We start from the raw sequence: 17,351 nt of genomic DNA on the forward strand, positions 1-17,351 counted from the left end.
AACATTTTGTATTCATAGTTTACTTTACATGTTGAAGAGTCATTTGTAGGATAGTAGGTAACTTCAGATCTAGTATAAAGTAATTTTCATACATTTTGCATTTTGCTTCAAAATCAGAAGTTTTCCAACTTGCTAACAGTTGAAAATAACAGTGCAAATTTTTTTTTGTAAAAGTTGGTATAGTTCCAGTTGTTGGCAGCCTTTTAGGCGTTGCGTTAATATCATGCTTTTAATTGTAGGAAAATATTCCAAAGCATGACACAAAGTTGTAATCAAACAAGAAGTCAGCAGCAAACCAACGAAGATTACATTAGTGATGACTAAAAGTTTACTGAAAGACAGGTTTTAAGAAGGGTCTTAAAAATGTGGAAAGGAAAAGAAATTTCAGCAGGAAAATTCAAAGTTTCGAGTCTAGACAACTGAAAGCTTGCATCTATGGTGGAGTGAAGGGCCTGATGGATTGGTAAGTTGAAGAGTTGTAGAAATAGGAAATCTATCGAGATAAAACAGATTTGAACCCAATGCAGATTTTACATTAAAGATGTTGGTGGACAAGTAGACTTTTATGTCATCACCATAAGGGTGATGGATGAATTGAACCTCCTGCAGGTTTGAATGGGAGTTTGGAGATCTGGATGAAATTCAATCTACGGAGGATGGAGATTGACAAACTAGGAAAATAATAAAACAGGAGATTCAACATTGACAAAAGCATTTAGAAGATGGGCTCAGATCTGTGTGAAGACAGGCAGAGTTGAGGAAAATGCTGAAAATCACCAAGTGGGATTATGGATGGTTTTTATATTCCAACGAACAATGATGAGACTAATACGTGCCCATTTCTTATCCGTCTGTTTACTTGAACAGCCCTGAAATTGTAAACAAAACTTCCACATGTTAACTGCATATTACAGTCTTCTTCCAAGTAACTCCATAGAATAGTGTCAGTGAAATGTTATTTTCTCTCCCCAAGGACACACCATTTTTATTATTTTTTAAAGTGGAAAATTAAAAAAAGGGGTGATGGGAAAGAAAATAAATCCCACATCTATTTGCTTGTTATGGAATTGCAATACTGAGATATTTACTGAGTTGGGATGTGTTTAACAGTACTGACCAATCTTTAGGTGCTGGACTGTGCTCGGTGTTTTTTAATAACAGCAAGCAAGTGTACACTACTAACAAAACAAATTAATTTCAAGAGCTGAAAGTTAAATTGTGATCCCAGGTTAACTTGTAATTCTCTTGTGAACTTAGAAGTAATTTGGGTCAACCAGTTCAACTGGCTGGATGCCCGATTTCCAATGTAGTATGATGCCAACAGTATAGGTTCAATTCCCACACCGGCTGGGGTCAGGATGAAGGATTCTCCTTCTCAGTGTCTGCACTGCCCAAGACATACTGACATACAGATTACACTACCACCAGTCATCTCTCCAATGAGCAAGCAATCCTACAGTCTGATGGGACTATGGTGACCTTTACCTTTCATTGGGGTGATTTGATCACTTGCATTTAATGACAATGTATCAATGACTAGTCACAACAAAGCCATATTCTTTCAGTAAATTAAGATAAAAACTTTTAAAATGATGTTTTTCAAACTAAAGATCAAAACCCCTGTCTTTTAAACTGTGAACATTTAGTGCTTTTGCTTTTATTCCCTAGCCCCTCTTGTTGGGTTATGGAGAAACAGATAAAGAGCCTAGTGATGAAATCCAGCTTACACGGAAGTACACTCTCAGAGCAACGTGGTCCACGCCCCACTCTGGACACGGAGTGTAAAAGAAATACTGGATTCTATCAAAAAAAATTGATTTTTGTAATGGAAATACAATGTAATGATGTGTTGTAAAAATGCTGCTTGATGCATCACAGCATGGTTTGGCAAGTGGTCTTCCCAAGAAGCAAAAAAACTACAGACAGTTGTGAACACAGCCCAGTTCATCACGCAAACCATACATGCGTCCATTGACTCCATCTATACTTCCCATTGCCTCGGTAAAGCAACCAACATAATCAAAGACCCCTCCCACCTAGTCATACTCTCCTCCATCCTCTTCAGTTGGACAGAAGTTTAAATGCATGTACAAAAAGACTCAAGAACACCTTCTTCCCTACTGTTATCAGACTTTTGAGTGGAAGTCTCAAATGTTAATAATGATCTGTCTCTCTCTGCGGCTGTAACACTGTATTCTACACTCTGTTCTGCTACCCTGATGCACTTTATATGGTACAATCTGCATGTATAGCATTCAAAACAACACTTTTCACTGTATTTCAGTACATGCAACAACAAAAAAAAAATTAACTTACGATTGTGATTGTAATTGTTCATCACCAAGTAAGACCTTTCTGAATCATAAGCATTTGGGTGGCTTAACAATATTATCTAAATAAAGACATTAGGCCAGGCCTACAAGTACTGATTGCAATAGAATTGTACATATTTGCACACAGTTATTCATTTTGGTATTAATGGAGGCCAATTTGTGCTCAGTAATTTTTGGCTTGCATATACACTCATGATGACATTACTCATTCAGTTACTAACCCTACAATTCACAACTACTTTTTTCAGATAGAATGTATTCCTACCCGTCCAGATTATATGTTGTTGCAGCTGACAGAAATTTGGATCTTTTTCTTTATATGCAGTGTGAGTGCCTGCCAGCAGATGGCTGTATATCTTTAACCCATCAACCATCAATCTGTTTTGGGTTTCTAGTATTGCATGGACTTGGCTGACATACTGACCTACATTAATAATGAAATGGTAGTCTTGAGCGTGTAACTCCAATACGGCAGCAATGGATCTTAGAAATACATAACTCCTTGTGTGAACATGTAAGTTACCATTCAATTTGTCCATTACTAACTACAGAAGTAAATGGTGGATCAGCTAATAAAGCAACAAATTATTTAAGCATATGCAATAAAAATACAAAGACCCAGAAATACTTAATTACAGACAGTCAGAAGCATCATTCCTTCCAAATCACAGTTACTCTGAAATTGTTAAACGGCATTCAAAAGACAAGAGGCTTTGAAAATTTTTGTTTTAACCAATGCAACATTAAAAAAAAAACTTAATAAGTCATCACTGATGAAATTTCAGAAACAAATATCAATATTTTATAGAGATAGTAGGAACTTCTAATGCTGGAGAATCTGAGATGACCCAAAATGTCAGCTTTCCTGCTCCTCTAATGCTGTTTGGCCTGCTGTGTTCATCCAGCTCTACACCAATATTTTACACACTGAATGAACATAATCAAAGTCAAGGGATCAAATAAACATTTCCTTTTTGCCAATATACCCTTCCATCCTGACTTTCAAAATACCATTGGGGTTCCGTGAAAGGAAAACAATGGGTTATTACAGAAAACATATTTCAGTTCATTTCAGAAAAAAAGCACGTGTACCTCAGAACCACTTGGAAACTCAGGAAACTGTTGGTGTTGTTTATAGCTTATTCATCATATATACACTCTGGAGTGAGCTGAATGTGCTCAAAATCTAGCTATTAGAATGTTCTCAACATATTGCACGAAAGTAAATCTAATGTCCTAAAGTGACATATCTGCCTCAGAGGTGAACACAGATAGAATGTCGACATTTAAAACATCTTAAAAACGTTTGCCCTTAAAATGTAAAAAAAATTCCAAGTGATTTTTGCTAAACATAATTGCGGACATTGTTGAAATAAATATAAATCTACTTTCTTTAATATGTTTGACCTTTTTTTGTTATGAAAGTGAAATTTGTTAGAGTTCCAGAGAGTCAGAGGCTGCTCTCTCATTAGAGTGAGGTGAGGTAAACCTCTGGGCCGGTGTACAGAGGACAGCTTGAACATCTGTACAGCCAGATTAAAAATATCAAGATGCTAAACCAGGAGGAGACATCGTGTGTGCAGTGATTGTGTCCCTACCTCCTGGCCAGAGGACCTGGGTTCAAGTCCCTTTTGCTGCTCAACATGTCTGTCATACATGATGACACAAGGTGAATAAAAATACATGAGTGTCCCCAACTCTGATTGAAATAACTATAGTTCAGTCAAACTCCAAGTGGAGGTTTTTAAAAAGTGAACAAAAAAAAAGTTAAGCTGCAAACTCTTCTGGTGCAGTAGTGTTGTCTTCACCTTCAAGCCAGGAAGCCCAGTTTCAAGTCCCAGTTGCTCCTTAAAATATGTAATAATACCTCAGAACAGGTTAATTAGAAAATATTTAAACGTTATCTCTGGGGCCAGAAGATCCAGGTTAAAGTCCCACCTGCGCTGGAGGTGCGTCATAACAAGTTCAAACAGGTCGATTTAAAAAGCAACTTAAAATTAAGCCAATGACAATCTATTGAGGGTTCTTGTGATGCAGTGGTAGTGTTCCTACCTTTGGGTCAGAAGGCCTGGGTTCAAGACACCCCTGCTCCAAGGCATGTAAAAATACGTCAGAACACGTTGGTTAGAAAATATCCAAAGTTAAGGGAATGACCATTTACTGACTGTTTTTGTGGTTGCATTGCTTATACATATTTTTAATCAATTTGTTCAGATGTATTAGGGCACACCTCTGGAGCCAATGGGACTTGACACCAGGCCATCTAGCTCAAAAGATGAAACACTACCACTGTCCTATAGAAGCCCTTAAATCAACCTATTTGAATATGTTCTGATACGTGTGGACATCGCATCCTGAGATGGGACACAAACCTTTTAATTCAGAGGCATACCACCACAAGGGGTCTGCCCCTGTCTCAATAGGTTGAATAAAACAACTATAACTAGAGCCAGTGGGCCTCTTGTAGTGCAGTGGTAATGTGAAATGTACAGACAGGTAATGGGCTCACTGAATAAAGTTCAAGGATCGTTGAGGCCCAGTATTTTGATACTGGCGCATTGCGAATGGACATACGAACATATGAATTAGGAGCAGAAAATACAGGTTTTGAGTTCAAAACACTCATACAGCACAAAACAAAACAGCTTCGAAAACACAACCAGCCAGAACAATTTACATAGATTTAATTAAAATTGTTTTGTATCTATTCAATTTTGGAAATGCAGTTTTGAAGAAGCTCCACTGTTTAAACTATTGTCTGCATTTAACATGTGAAACGCAATGGCCTATCGGTAGTTATCAAAGGACTATTAATCCAGAGACCCAAGTAATGTTCTGGGGACTGTGATGTGAATCTCTCAATGGCAGATGATTGAATTTGAGTTCAATAAAAATATGGAATTAAGAGTCTAATGATGACCTTGAAACCATCATTCATTGTCAGAAAAGCCCACCTGGTTCACAAATGTCTTTTAGGGAAGGAAACTGCCATCCTTACCTGGTCTAGCTTACACGTGACTCCAGACCCACAACAATGTGGCTGACTCTTAACTGCCCTCTGGCAAGTTAGAGACGGACAATAAATGCTAGCCTCGTCAGTAATGCCCTCATCCCACGGATGAATTCAAAAAAACTTTGTTAAATATATGGAAATATTACACTAACTCTAGTAATATGATACGTTTATGGTAAAAGTGCGAACAGCTGCGATGGATATTTTTGTTCCATTGCATTTCATTGCCAAGGAAGTTGATCTTAATCAGATATTTTTCACTTATGTCAATTTCATTTCTCACTGGTCTAGGTTGCAAATATTTCCGAACTCACGACTGCAGTTTTGTTACAATATCACATCTTGCAGGTTTCACACCATGCATCAACAAATGATTCTTACCGCTGAGGCAGTCGATTGCAGTATCTGTGACGAAGGACCCCCAGCAGCAGCTGCTAATGTTTGTGCAGATCTCTGGGGTGTTCCCGGTTGGACTGTTGTTGCTGTCCCTATCGAAGCCGCAGATGTTGCCCCACTTATTACAATCTGAGACTGAAAGATAAATAAATAATTTGCTTTTATCTAATTCCATTCATGGCCTTAGGATATTGCAAATAACTTCACAGCCAATGAAGCACTTCTGAAGAATATTCGCTTTGTAATGCAGAGATACGAGGTATTTGGTTTGCACACAGTAAGCACCCATAAAGTTTTGTGCTGTTCTCCAAATAGTACAGTTGATCCTTTACTCCAGAAAGGGCAGATAGAACCTTATCCACTTCTGGCAATAAAGTACTTCTTCAGTACTGCAGTGAAGTATCAATTTAGTTTACACGTGAAGTTAAAACCATGACCCTGGTACCATCGATGCAAATTGGAGATAGTGAAGTGCCAAAAGTTATTTTAACATATTTTTCATGTATTAAAATCTCAGTGACATATTGAGACTTAAATTTAAAAAAAAAAATCACCCTTGTCATTTATTAAAACACAAAACCTGTGAGGTAGGTACAAAAGATATTTTAGCTATTGTACCTTTCAACAAGATTGTGGCTTATCTGCTTTGTAATTCTGTCCATCTCCTTTGACACACTCTTCTATACACTTGCTGAGCAAAAAGTGATGTTCCAAATGACTTTTCTCTGTGCACTAGTTTAACATTTTCTTAAAAGTTTATTAATTATGTCAAACTTGTCCTTGCTCAGAAATAATTAAACTCTTGAACTGAGACCGAAATAATACATTGCACAATATATTTTTTTTTACATACACCCTTAAACTTTAACTCAGTCCTTACTTAGACATTTCTAGTCTGACTCTGAAAACTGCTACCTCATTGATTTCCAGTCAACGTGAACTCACTGCTCAACATTTTTAGGCATTGGTTCATAACAATACCTGTACAGTTGGAGGTCGCTGCAATGCAGTTGTTACTTGTACCGTTGTCTGTGGTTGAGAAACTGGTTTGATGATTGTAGGTGTCACTTGTCGTGCAATTATTTGCGTCCCAGGTGCCTAGAAATGATAGTGAAAATGCAGGAAAGCTGTGGCCAACCTTGTAGGATTACTGATGCAGAATGGTTTCTCTTGAGAAAATAATCCAAAACTACTTAAACACAACTAAATGTAAATCATTGTACATTTTGATAAAAGTCAATGCATAAATATAAAATTACGAAGTCATAACTTTCAGCACCTTGGAGAGTGGTAAAACACCCACACCAAATTATTAATTCTAATTTTGAACGCAGAAAATGAAGAAATGCAGAAAATGGTTCTATTTTCTACTTTTGTCATGTTTCTCCTTGTGGTGTTCTCCAAAGCACATTCAAGTAAATAAGATTTACAAATCAGTAAACTCTGTAGTGTATGGTGAACTTAATTCCATTGTTAGTTTTACTGTTCAAGGTTTACATAAGACTAGCTGAGAGCCACAAAGCATTAATCTACAGAATGGTATATTTATATTATGTATATTGCAACATGATTTCTTCAAATTCCCATTCCATGCAATCCTTCTCGTGCATACCTATCCTATTCCCTTCATCCCTCTCCCATTATTGCCATCTCATCCCTTGTATCTATGCTATCCCCGTCCCATCCTATCATCCATTTCATTCTTCTTATGCCATCCCATACCTCCCATTGTCCATTTTGAAAGCCCCATGTATTTCCGCTGCCCCACGCCAGTACAATCAAATGTGAAGAAACTATCAAACATCAAAGCAACAAACCAATTCCCTGGTGGTCAATTTTTATTATGGTCTTGATAAGCTTCACAAATTTTTAGCAATCAATTTCAGAGCACACAGTCATCAGATCTGAAACGTCGTGTGTACAGCAGCCACATTTTGAAGACTCTAGGAGATGACATCCATCAGGAGCTGGGATTTTGTTGGCTTTTAGTCTTTATTTTGTGTCTTAACAGTTTACCTCAGTACCGTTTTTTGTGGTGATTGTCATTGTTTTAGGTTCCTGCCTTCATTTCAATGCTTGATTGACCAATTATTTCTGGCATTTTTTTTGCATCCTCTACAATCAAGAAGGATACAAAACATCTTTTCAATTTCCACCATGATATTATTATGTTCCTTTGCTAATTCCCAGACTTACACCAGGAGAGCTATATTCACTTATATACTAGATGTTCTTATATTTATATAAGAATATTTAGTATACAAGTGAATATTGTCAAGCTAGATAATATATTCTAGTGAAGCTCAACACAAGCTGGAAGAACAACACCTCATTTCCCGCTTGGGGACCCTGCAGCCCTCTGGACTCAATATCGAGTTCAATAATTTTAAGGCCTAAACTCTCCCATGTCCCAGCCCCCTATCCCACACACCAGACCTTGTTACCACATAGCCTGCCCATTACATAATACCTGTTATTGGTCACTAATAGTCCCCATTAACTATTCACCCTCCCAGCCTCATCGTTATCAACTCTGTCTGTCTAACTGCTCTTTTCCCTCTCTTTAAGCTCTATCCTATCGTTTACTCCTTACCTGCTTCCCCTCTCCCTTTTTCTGCACATAAATTGACGTTTTCCCAGACATTATCAACTGAGGAAGGGTCATTGGACCTGAAACGTTAACTCTGTTTTTTTCTTCATAGTGCTGCCAGACCTGCTGAGTTTTTCCAGCAACTTCATTTTTGTTTCACTTATAAACTACTTAGTTTTTCAAATAGTTACAGAAATGCTACAATTTGATTGTGAGATTTTCAGCCAGCTTTCATTGAATAGTAAGGGAGGGAAAAAATAGTAATTCGTTGTTTTTTTACATTCTGTCCAGTCTTTTGGCCTGCCATTATTCTTCATGGAAATACACTTTTTCTCCCCTTTCAATTTCATACTATCTTCAACTCCCTTAGTTACCTACAGATGGTGCGTACTTCATCTAGACTCTGTCTTTCTTGCTGGCATGTATTTATGCTAAATGTTAGGAAATGTTTCCCTCAATGTCTGCCATCAACTGATCGATTCCTTAACTTAAAATTTTCCAGTTCTTTTTAAATCAATCCTGTCTTCATTCCCTCAAAATTGTCCTTGTTAAATTTAACTCTTGGTCTTGGACAAACTATTCTCTCCCTCAAAATAAATGGGAATCCAATTGTGTGACGATCACTGCTATTATGAGATCTAGAATTCACTGCTCTTTGTCACCAGAACATGCTGTACTAGAAGGCTGTCCTGAAAATACTCGATAAACTCATCATCAAGGCTACCTCTGCCAGTTTGGTTTCCAATCAACAAAGTCACACATGATTATCCCTCTACCTTTCTCATAGCCCCTATTATTTATTTTCATGTACCCCCTGCTACAAGGTAGTTTCAGATAGGGGGCCTGTAAACTATTCTCACAAATGACCTATCATTTCTTTACCAAAATAGATTCTACATCTTGATCTTTAGAGCAAAGGTTATCTCTGTCTACTGTAATAAAGCTATGCTTAATTAACAGAGCTCTTTTTCAACCTCTTTTCATCGTTTCTGAAATTTAGTCCTTCTGAAAGATCCTTTTCTCACCTTAGTCATTTCTCTACAATGGCTCACACCATTTATTTCTACTTGACCTGACAATTCATCCCTTTTGTTACGAATACTCACATTGAGATAAGTGCTTTTATACTTGTGCCTATTTACAATTCTTACAACCTCTAGCCTCACCTCCAGGTGCAGTCTGAATATTGTTCCTTCCTGCCACACTCTTACTGCTACCTTACTCTCTCTTCAATTTATCATAAAACCCTCTTCTGATATTGTCTTCCAAACCTGTGACATCTGCCACCTAGAAGGTCAAAGGCAACAGATACACAGGAACACCACCACCTACAAGTTCCCCTCAGAGCTACACATCATCCTGATGTGGAACTATGTCACTGCTTCTTCACTGTCACTGAGTCAAATTTCTGGAACTCTCTTCCTAACAGCATTTTGAACATACTTACACCCCAAGGACTACGGCAGTCCAAGAAGATTCTTATCACCAACATGTCCTGGGTGATTGAGTGAGCAATAAATGTTGGCATCTTGAGTGATGTGCACATCCCATGAATGAAGTCACTTAATCACTTTCCTCCATATTATTTGGTTTAAAGTTGTCCTCATTGGTCTAATTATACAAGCTGCCCAAAAACTAATTTAAGCACAATTCAGATGAAGACCTTTCCTCAGTCTGATGACTTAAAACCCATTTTTTCTACTTCACAAACTTCTCCTTGCAACATTTACTGGACCTAATTATTTGAGTTTTGCAACATGAATTGGAACAAATTAGGAAGTTCCATGGCTGAATAGATCTTTCTTTCCTAGAAGCTAATTGCCACGTTAAAATTAGTATTTGAACATATTTACACAAATAATTGCCACATATATTCCAACAGATGATGGGTATATCTAGAAGGCTTTTGTGCAGAAGTACCTGAGAATATTAAACCTAGTAAACATGATTTAATACGCACGAAAATTCTTTGAGAAAGTCATTAAAAACTAATGTTAACTTCTGAATGTTAAGCATAAGAAATTGAACTGGCCTACAAATTGGTAAAAATGATATTCAGAGATTACCTAGATAATTTAAACCCTAGTCATTACTGTTTTACAAGCAGACGTAGTCATTCAAGGAAACAGAAAGCTAGCATGCAGGTACACCATGCATTTGGGGACAAATTTCACATTGAGGATTCACAAGGATTCCTATACAAGACAAAGGAAGTCTCGCTCCAATTATGTAGGAATTTGATGATACCATATCTAGAGTGAAGTGCATGGTTTTCATTATCACATTTAATGAAGGATATATTTGCATTGGAGGCAGTGCAGCAAAGAGGCAGGAGAGTGGTTCATGATGTAACAGGGTTGCCTCATGATGCTGCTGAATAAATTGGGCCTATACTGTCAAGAGTTCAAAAGAATGAGGAATGATTGAAACACACACAATAATCTGAAGGCATTTAACAAGTTAGACACAAAGTGGTTGTATCCCAGGACTGGGGAATCCAGGACATGGGAACAGTAAGAAGCAATGTGTTCAAATCAAATGCTTGTAAAACTTTGGAATTGTCAACCTGAGAGATTTGTCGATTTTCCAATAATGATATTTACGGCTGATGGGGAAAGGTTTTGATCCAAATAATATGGAGAGCAGCTGGAATAGAGGAGTTGAGGAAAAGATTAGCCATGACAGTAATTAAAGGCAGAACAGGTTTAATGGTCAGATGGTCTACCACTGCTCCTACTTCGTTTACGTTCCTACAACTCCAGATTTAGGTTCAACTGTCTGACACCAGCATGGCTAGATGATGCCGATAAACTCAAGGAAAGATGGACATTTTAGTTTACATTTACATTATGAAAATTACTGCAAAAACAAAAATTCAGTTGCATGGCTAGAATGCTCCACTGTATTAACTTTGCCTCCTAAAGGAGGCATCACAGTTTCTTTTTAAAAAACACTGAGGTATATATTATTTTCATGTTTCCAATCTATTAAAAAGTGATGAAAATTAAAAGCAACTTTTCACATTTTGTTCTGAGTCTATCAACTGTGCGCATATGACAATCATCAACACAGCTATAAATGAAAATGTAACATCACTGGAAAATCTACTTCTTGGATTCAAAGGCATTTTTGGTGTAGTAATAAATCTGGAGTTCAGATTTACAGTATGTAACCATCTGACAAAAGAAATGACTTTCAAATCCAGACTGAAAGTTCTTTATCTGGATAAAGTTGCAGCAAAAACATTTAACCCACACTAAAGTGAGGTGGCAGACAACATGTTCCAGCCAAGTGCTATGCAGGCTCTGTTGTATTAGTTAAAATACTTAGCAAATCCAATTGCAGACTGCAAGTGAGGAGCTTTCCCTTACCTGCACAGTTGAGATCTGAACTGGAGGACCACTAGTAGGCGTGGCCGATCGTGAAGTGAGTGCCCCTTGAGACTGAGCTTGTGACTGCATCTGTTGTAGAGCTTGCTGAGGAATCAACATCAACTGTCCACTGTCACTTCGCACAAGAACCATCCCTAGATGTAGAAAATAATTTTAGGCAAAATTACCATTTATTTAGATCCTGGAAAACAATATTTTCCTGAATTTAATGTCCCAATCAAAACAAAAATGGATGTTTTAAATTTAATGATCTAAGCAGATTGATACAATTCAATAAAATGTTCTCCATCACAATCAAAAAGAGGCTCTCAAATTATCAGAACTATTATTGAGTTAATATTTATTCAATTCTGAGGAAAACTACAATGCTAGAATATTGCGCATTTTACACAAGTTTTTTCAAAATATTCTCAGGACAACCCAAAGCACTTCATGACCAGTTACTTACTTCTGTGGCATTGTTATTGACACCTTGTTGGCAAATAACAAGACAGCATTAGACAAAGTTTGGCATCAATGAGCCCTGGCAAAACTGAACTCAATGGGAACGTGGGGGATGCTTTCCACTGATTGGAGTCATATCTAACACAAAGGAAAATGATTGTTATTGCTGAAGGTCTATCATCTCAGTCTCAGGACTACAAGACTTCCTGAGGATACAATGCTAGATGCAACTATCTTCAGAGGTTTCAATAACCTTCCCTTCATTACTAGGTCAGAAGTGGAGATGTTGAATTGTCCACACAAGTAACACTTGAAGTAGACTTGTGCAGGTTGGAGTGAGTGAGTGCAGTTACTGGGTAAGAAAGTCTCTAAACCTTTAATTTGTGCAAACCTAATTTAATCTGATTTAAGACTAATTTGGAGCTGGCATTAAATATGTAGTTTAAAATTCTGTAGTTAGGGGCTTTGAGCAGGTTTTATTTTCAAGTGATGCATTGAAAGCACAGCCTAATTAAAGAACTGGTCAGAGGTTGGAGTGGGAAGGGAGAGAACCTGTTATCGTCCATATTAATATCAATTACGCTGCTAGGACTAGAAAGAAGGTTCTGCTTAAAGAATTTCGAACAGCTTGGAATAAAATTAAAAAGTAGAACATGAAACAATATTATTTTTAAAAATGTTTTTGCAACCAATTTGTGCATAGCATAGCCCCACAAATAACAAATTAGGTGAATGACCTGCTGCAGGAATGCTCATGAGTGTACCAGGCAAACTCATTGCTACTTGTCAAGAGATTCCATAATCTTATGTTTTATCTAAATGAGCACATTTCCAATAATACATTACTCTTTCTGTACTGCATTAAAGGGACAGTCTAGATTGTGTTCTAACTTTGCATGGGGCACATAACATACAAATATCTAATCCACCAGTGACAGTACGACCTTTGTAACAAGCTGATGTACATGCAATGACAATTACAACAGATGCCTGCCATACTTTCCAAATGTACCAATTTGAATCAACACCAATTTCACTAGAAGTTGTTATCCACCAATGTATGATTTTAATGAGACAAGAAAATAAAGCTCTTGTGTATACAGGAACACTGGAAATGAAGTTTGTTCATCTTTATTTATAGACAAGCAACTGTGTTCCAAAAGTAATTGCTTTGAATATCTTGAAAATCAGCCACACAATATAATGAAGCATTTTACAAACAAGTTATTACAAAAAAAAATTGTCTAATTTAGCTGAGATATACTCTACAGTTAAGTATGCATGGTCCAGCGTCATAAAATTGTCCAAGGCAATAAATCTTCCCCATTCAAATTTTGTACTTAGATCTTCTATTCAACAAAAAAAAACACAAAATTGTCCTCAATGCAATACTGATTGACCAACGGCACTTTATATTCTATCAATACATTAAATCAAACCATCACTTTCCTATAATAATGGGCATAAAAGACTGCACAGTGGTATTCAAACACATTTCACCACTATCTTGGTGATGTGTCTCAATGAACACCAGTAAAACAGACTGTCTGTTATTTATCTCATTGATGTTTATTGTATCCTATTGTGGGCCAATTGGTTACATTACATCTGTGATTATACTTCAGAAAGGTCAACTAAAAGAAAGGATTTTTCTGGTTTTAATTACAGTTTTTCTCAGCAGCGTATTGTTAAAATTCTATTGCACAAAAAAAACAAAAACAAAAACAAAAACAATCTAGCTGCTGAATTACAGCTATCCTTTTTAGTCCAACCTACTGCCCTGCTCTTGTAATTTTTCAAGTCATTTGAAACCTTTATCGGATTTTTTGTTAAATTAGCTCTGATAACAGCTTGATAATCATGTTCTAATAAACCTGTATGAAAAAGAATTTTCTAACTTTGACTTTCATTCTTTCTATTATAGTCCTTCACAAAAATGTATGAAGATCAAATACATTCTCATTGAGAAGTTTCTCATTCTGATCCTCCTCAACATTTTCCAATTTAGTTATCCAACATCAATTTCATTGCAATGTAGTACTGCAGAGATGCCAGTGCATGTGACTTAAAGTCTCTAAAGTCTAGCCTATTGCGATGTGCTTTCTATCAGATTCCCTACAAACTGAAGTGTGAATTCCAGAGTTCCAGTGAAGGATGCAATTTCAAATCATGTTCTCTGTTTGTGACGGTGCTCAACATTCACTTTGCCTATAAATTTTTCACAGGATTATCAGTAAAGATTCTGTAAAATCAGTGTTGCTTCCAGTGTGGTATCGTCTACAAACAGCAAAGCTCCTTGATCAATCAAACTGAGCCATCCAGAGGCGAGTGAGGAGTTCCATCCAAAGCAAGATACGCAAAGTAGAAACGAGACTGGGAAACACAACTGGATTAGTGTGAGAGATAAAGGACAGAAAAGAAAAAAAAAAATTCTCCAACCCCAATTTTCTTCTGAAGGAACAGAATTCTGCGTTGACAAAATTATTCTTTCAGGTACAGAGAACTTTTTTATAAATAATCATCACTATTGCACCACAATAAAAATCATTCATGAATGCACCAGCTTAACATTTTGCAGCTATTTTTAGATTAGTATTAGTGGGTAAGTATTGCATGTTCATATCACTATTTATTTCAACGCTGGCTTCATCTGTAAGGATTGCTCAGGATAGTTCTGGCAGCAATATCTGGATTAATTCATTTAGCTGCACATAAGCGAAACCCTTGTGTTGCTGTTAGATTTTCTCCATTATATTACTGTTCACAGACAGCCTCACTATTATTAGTTTTATAAATTCCAAACCATTATCTAGTAATAACTGCTTGTCAAGAGTTAGAGTCACACAGCACAGAAACAAACCTTTCAGTCCAACTAGTCCATGCTGACCATATACCCAAACCAATCTAGTCCCATTTTACGTGTCTTCAATGTTTTGACCTCAGCCATTTCCTGTGGCAGAAAATTGCCCTGGCTCACCACTCTCTGGGTGAAGAAATTCTTTGGCACCTTTGACCTAAAAGGCCTACCCCATATCCTTCAACTGTGAACCCTGGTTCTGAGTTCCCTAGTTACTGAGAACATCCTTCCTGTACCCTGTCTAATCCTGTTAGAATTGTCTAGGTTTCAATGAGATTCCACACCTCCCCACCTTTCTTCCAAAGTTCAGTGAATACAGTCATATTTGATCCAGTGTCTCCCTGTACATTTGACCTGTATAACTGCAGCAAGAGATCCCCACTCTCGAACTTGAAACCTATCACTCTGAAGGCCAAGCCATTACTTACCTCCTTCACTGCCTGCATGCTTACTTTCAGCAACTAGTAAATGAGGTCACACAGGTTTTGCTGACCTCCCCTATTCCCAATCTATCACCATTCAAATATTAATCTGACTGCCTATTTTTCCTACCAAAGTGGATAAGCTCTCATTTATCCACATCACCGTGAATCTGCCATGTATTTGCCCGCTTACTTAACTTGTCCCAACCACACTGGAATCAAAGTTTTGTTGAACAGGAGTAATAGTACAGGAGTAATATACAGAAAGACAAGCAGATGAACTAGATTATCCAATAGAACAAGGACTACAGAACAATCTAGGAACATTACTGGAAGTAGAAACAAAAATAGAAATTGCTGGAAAAGCTCAGAAGGTCTGGCAGCATCTGTGGAGAGAAATCAGAGTTAACGTTTCAGGTCTAAATGACCCTTCATCAAGAACCCCTTTCTAATGGAAGTTGAAGACATTTTTTAAGACGTACAAGTATATCGATGATTTTCAATGGGGAGGATGTGTGAAATTGTAGTAATGACTTAAAGGGAATTTAAGAGAGAAAATCAGGTTTCAGGGACCTTTAAACATAATAGCTTAGACATCAAGCCTTCATGTGTCAGGTGCAACTTGAAATTAGAAAGCTATTACTCATATTCTGATGAATTGTGCTAGGTTGTTATAGAAAGATTTATTTTATAGCAAAAGAAACAACAGAGCAATTAGGATGCTGGATTGGATAGCTGAATGGCTATACATCCAGATAAAACCAAATGTTAATTTTACTATATTGAAACTAAGTACTATGACAAAACATGACAAAACACAATTCAACTGTGAATGTTTTACGGGCAACTGAAACATTTAAAAAGTGAATTACAGAAAAATGCATGCTTATGTTTAAAACCTCAAGGAATCGGTGTGACATAAAATTAGTACTTTCTAGTCTCATGAAATCTTTCAGACGAGTGTTCAAGTACAGCTAGTCTTATCAAATTCTTGGTGTGTGAAAATGAAAACTACTGTTCCTAGGCCTTGGAATCTAAGAAACTAAGAAGGGTGGTTAACCATAACCATAACCATAACCATAACCAGAAACCATAACCACTTTCCCCTACATCAAAGACATTTCTGAAATGACTGCCAGACTACTCGGACCTCTTGGCATCAGGGTAGCCCACAAACCCACCGACACACTAAAACAGCAGCTAATGAACTTAAAAGACCCTATACAGACAACTAATAAAACGAACGTCATCTACAAAATACCTTGCAAGAACTGTGACAAACACTACATTGGACAAACTGGCAGAAAGCTAGCCACCAGGATACATGAACAGCAACTAGCCACAAAACGACATGACCCACTATCACTAGTATCCTTACATACAGATGAGGAAGGACACCACTTTGATTGGGACAACACATCCATCCTAGGACAAACCAAACAGAGACACGCACGAGAATTCCTAGAAGCATGGCATTCCAACCGGAACTCCATCAACAAACACATTGATTTGGAGCCAATCTACCATCCCCTGAGAAAAAGAACAGGAAATGACATCACCAACCCAAGGAAACCTAACCAGATAAATAGAAAGCGGGACATAACACAAGCGCTTCGTCAGAGGCTCACTGATGATGTTACCTAGTATGGTGACGAAACGTCTGAAAACGAACCTTCCAGCTCAGCGAGCAAACTCACATCCAGAGGGTGGTTAACAGTTCCTTAATTGTGGAAACATGGACTCTTGTAGAAGCAATTGCCTTGGGACTTTATTTATTAACTATTTTAGCAGAAATTCAAAGCAAAAGGTGTTCTGATAATAGTTCATCCATTGATCTCAAGGAACTTGCAAATAAAACACAAGGCTTATCAGTTGACTGGAAACATGAGGAAAGGGACATCTTT

The 17,351-nt window shown here is 37.3% G+C and overlaps 1 protein-coding gene across 1 annotated transcript in view; it reads right to left on the reverse strand.

Annotated features, from left to right (window-relative positions):
* The window catches only part of taf4a (TAF4A RNA polymerase II, TATA box binding protein (TBP)-associated factor), a 73,875-nt gene that overhangs the window by 23,502 nt on the left and 33,022 nt on the right, over window positions 1-17,351 (reverse strand). The window contains exons 2-4 of the mRNA XM_048550550.2: window positions 11,704-11,858; window positions 6,724-6,840; window positions 5,728-5,877 (exon numbers count right to left, since the gene is read on the reverse strand). Of these exons, the coding sequence (XP_048406507.1) occupies window positions 5,728-5,877; window positions 6,724-6,840; window positions 11,704-11,858 (422 nt within the window). The remainder of the gene's footprint in view (window positions 1-5,727; window positions 5,878-6,723; window positions 6,841-11,703; window positions 11,859-17,351) is intronic.

The sequence above is a fragment of the Stegostoma tigrinum genome, chromosome 19, assembly GCF_030684315.1.
Source record: "Stegostoma tigrinum isolate sSteTig4 chromosome 19, sSteTig4.hap1, whole genome shotgun sequence".
In the NCBI taxonomy this organism is placed as follows: domain Eukaryota; kingdom Metazoa; phylum Chordata; class Chondrichthyes; order Orectolobiformes; family Stegostomatidae; genus Stegostoma; species Stegostoma tigrinum.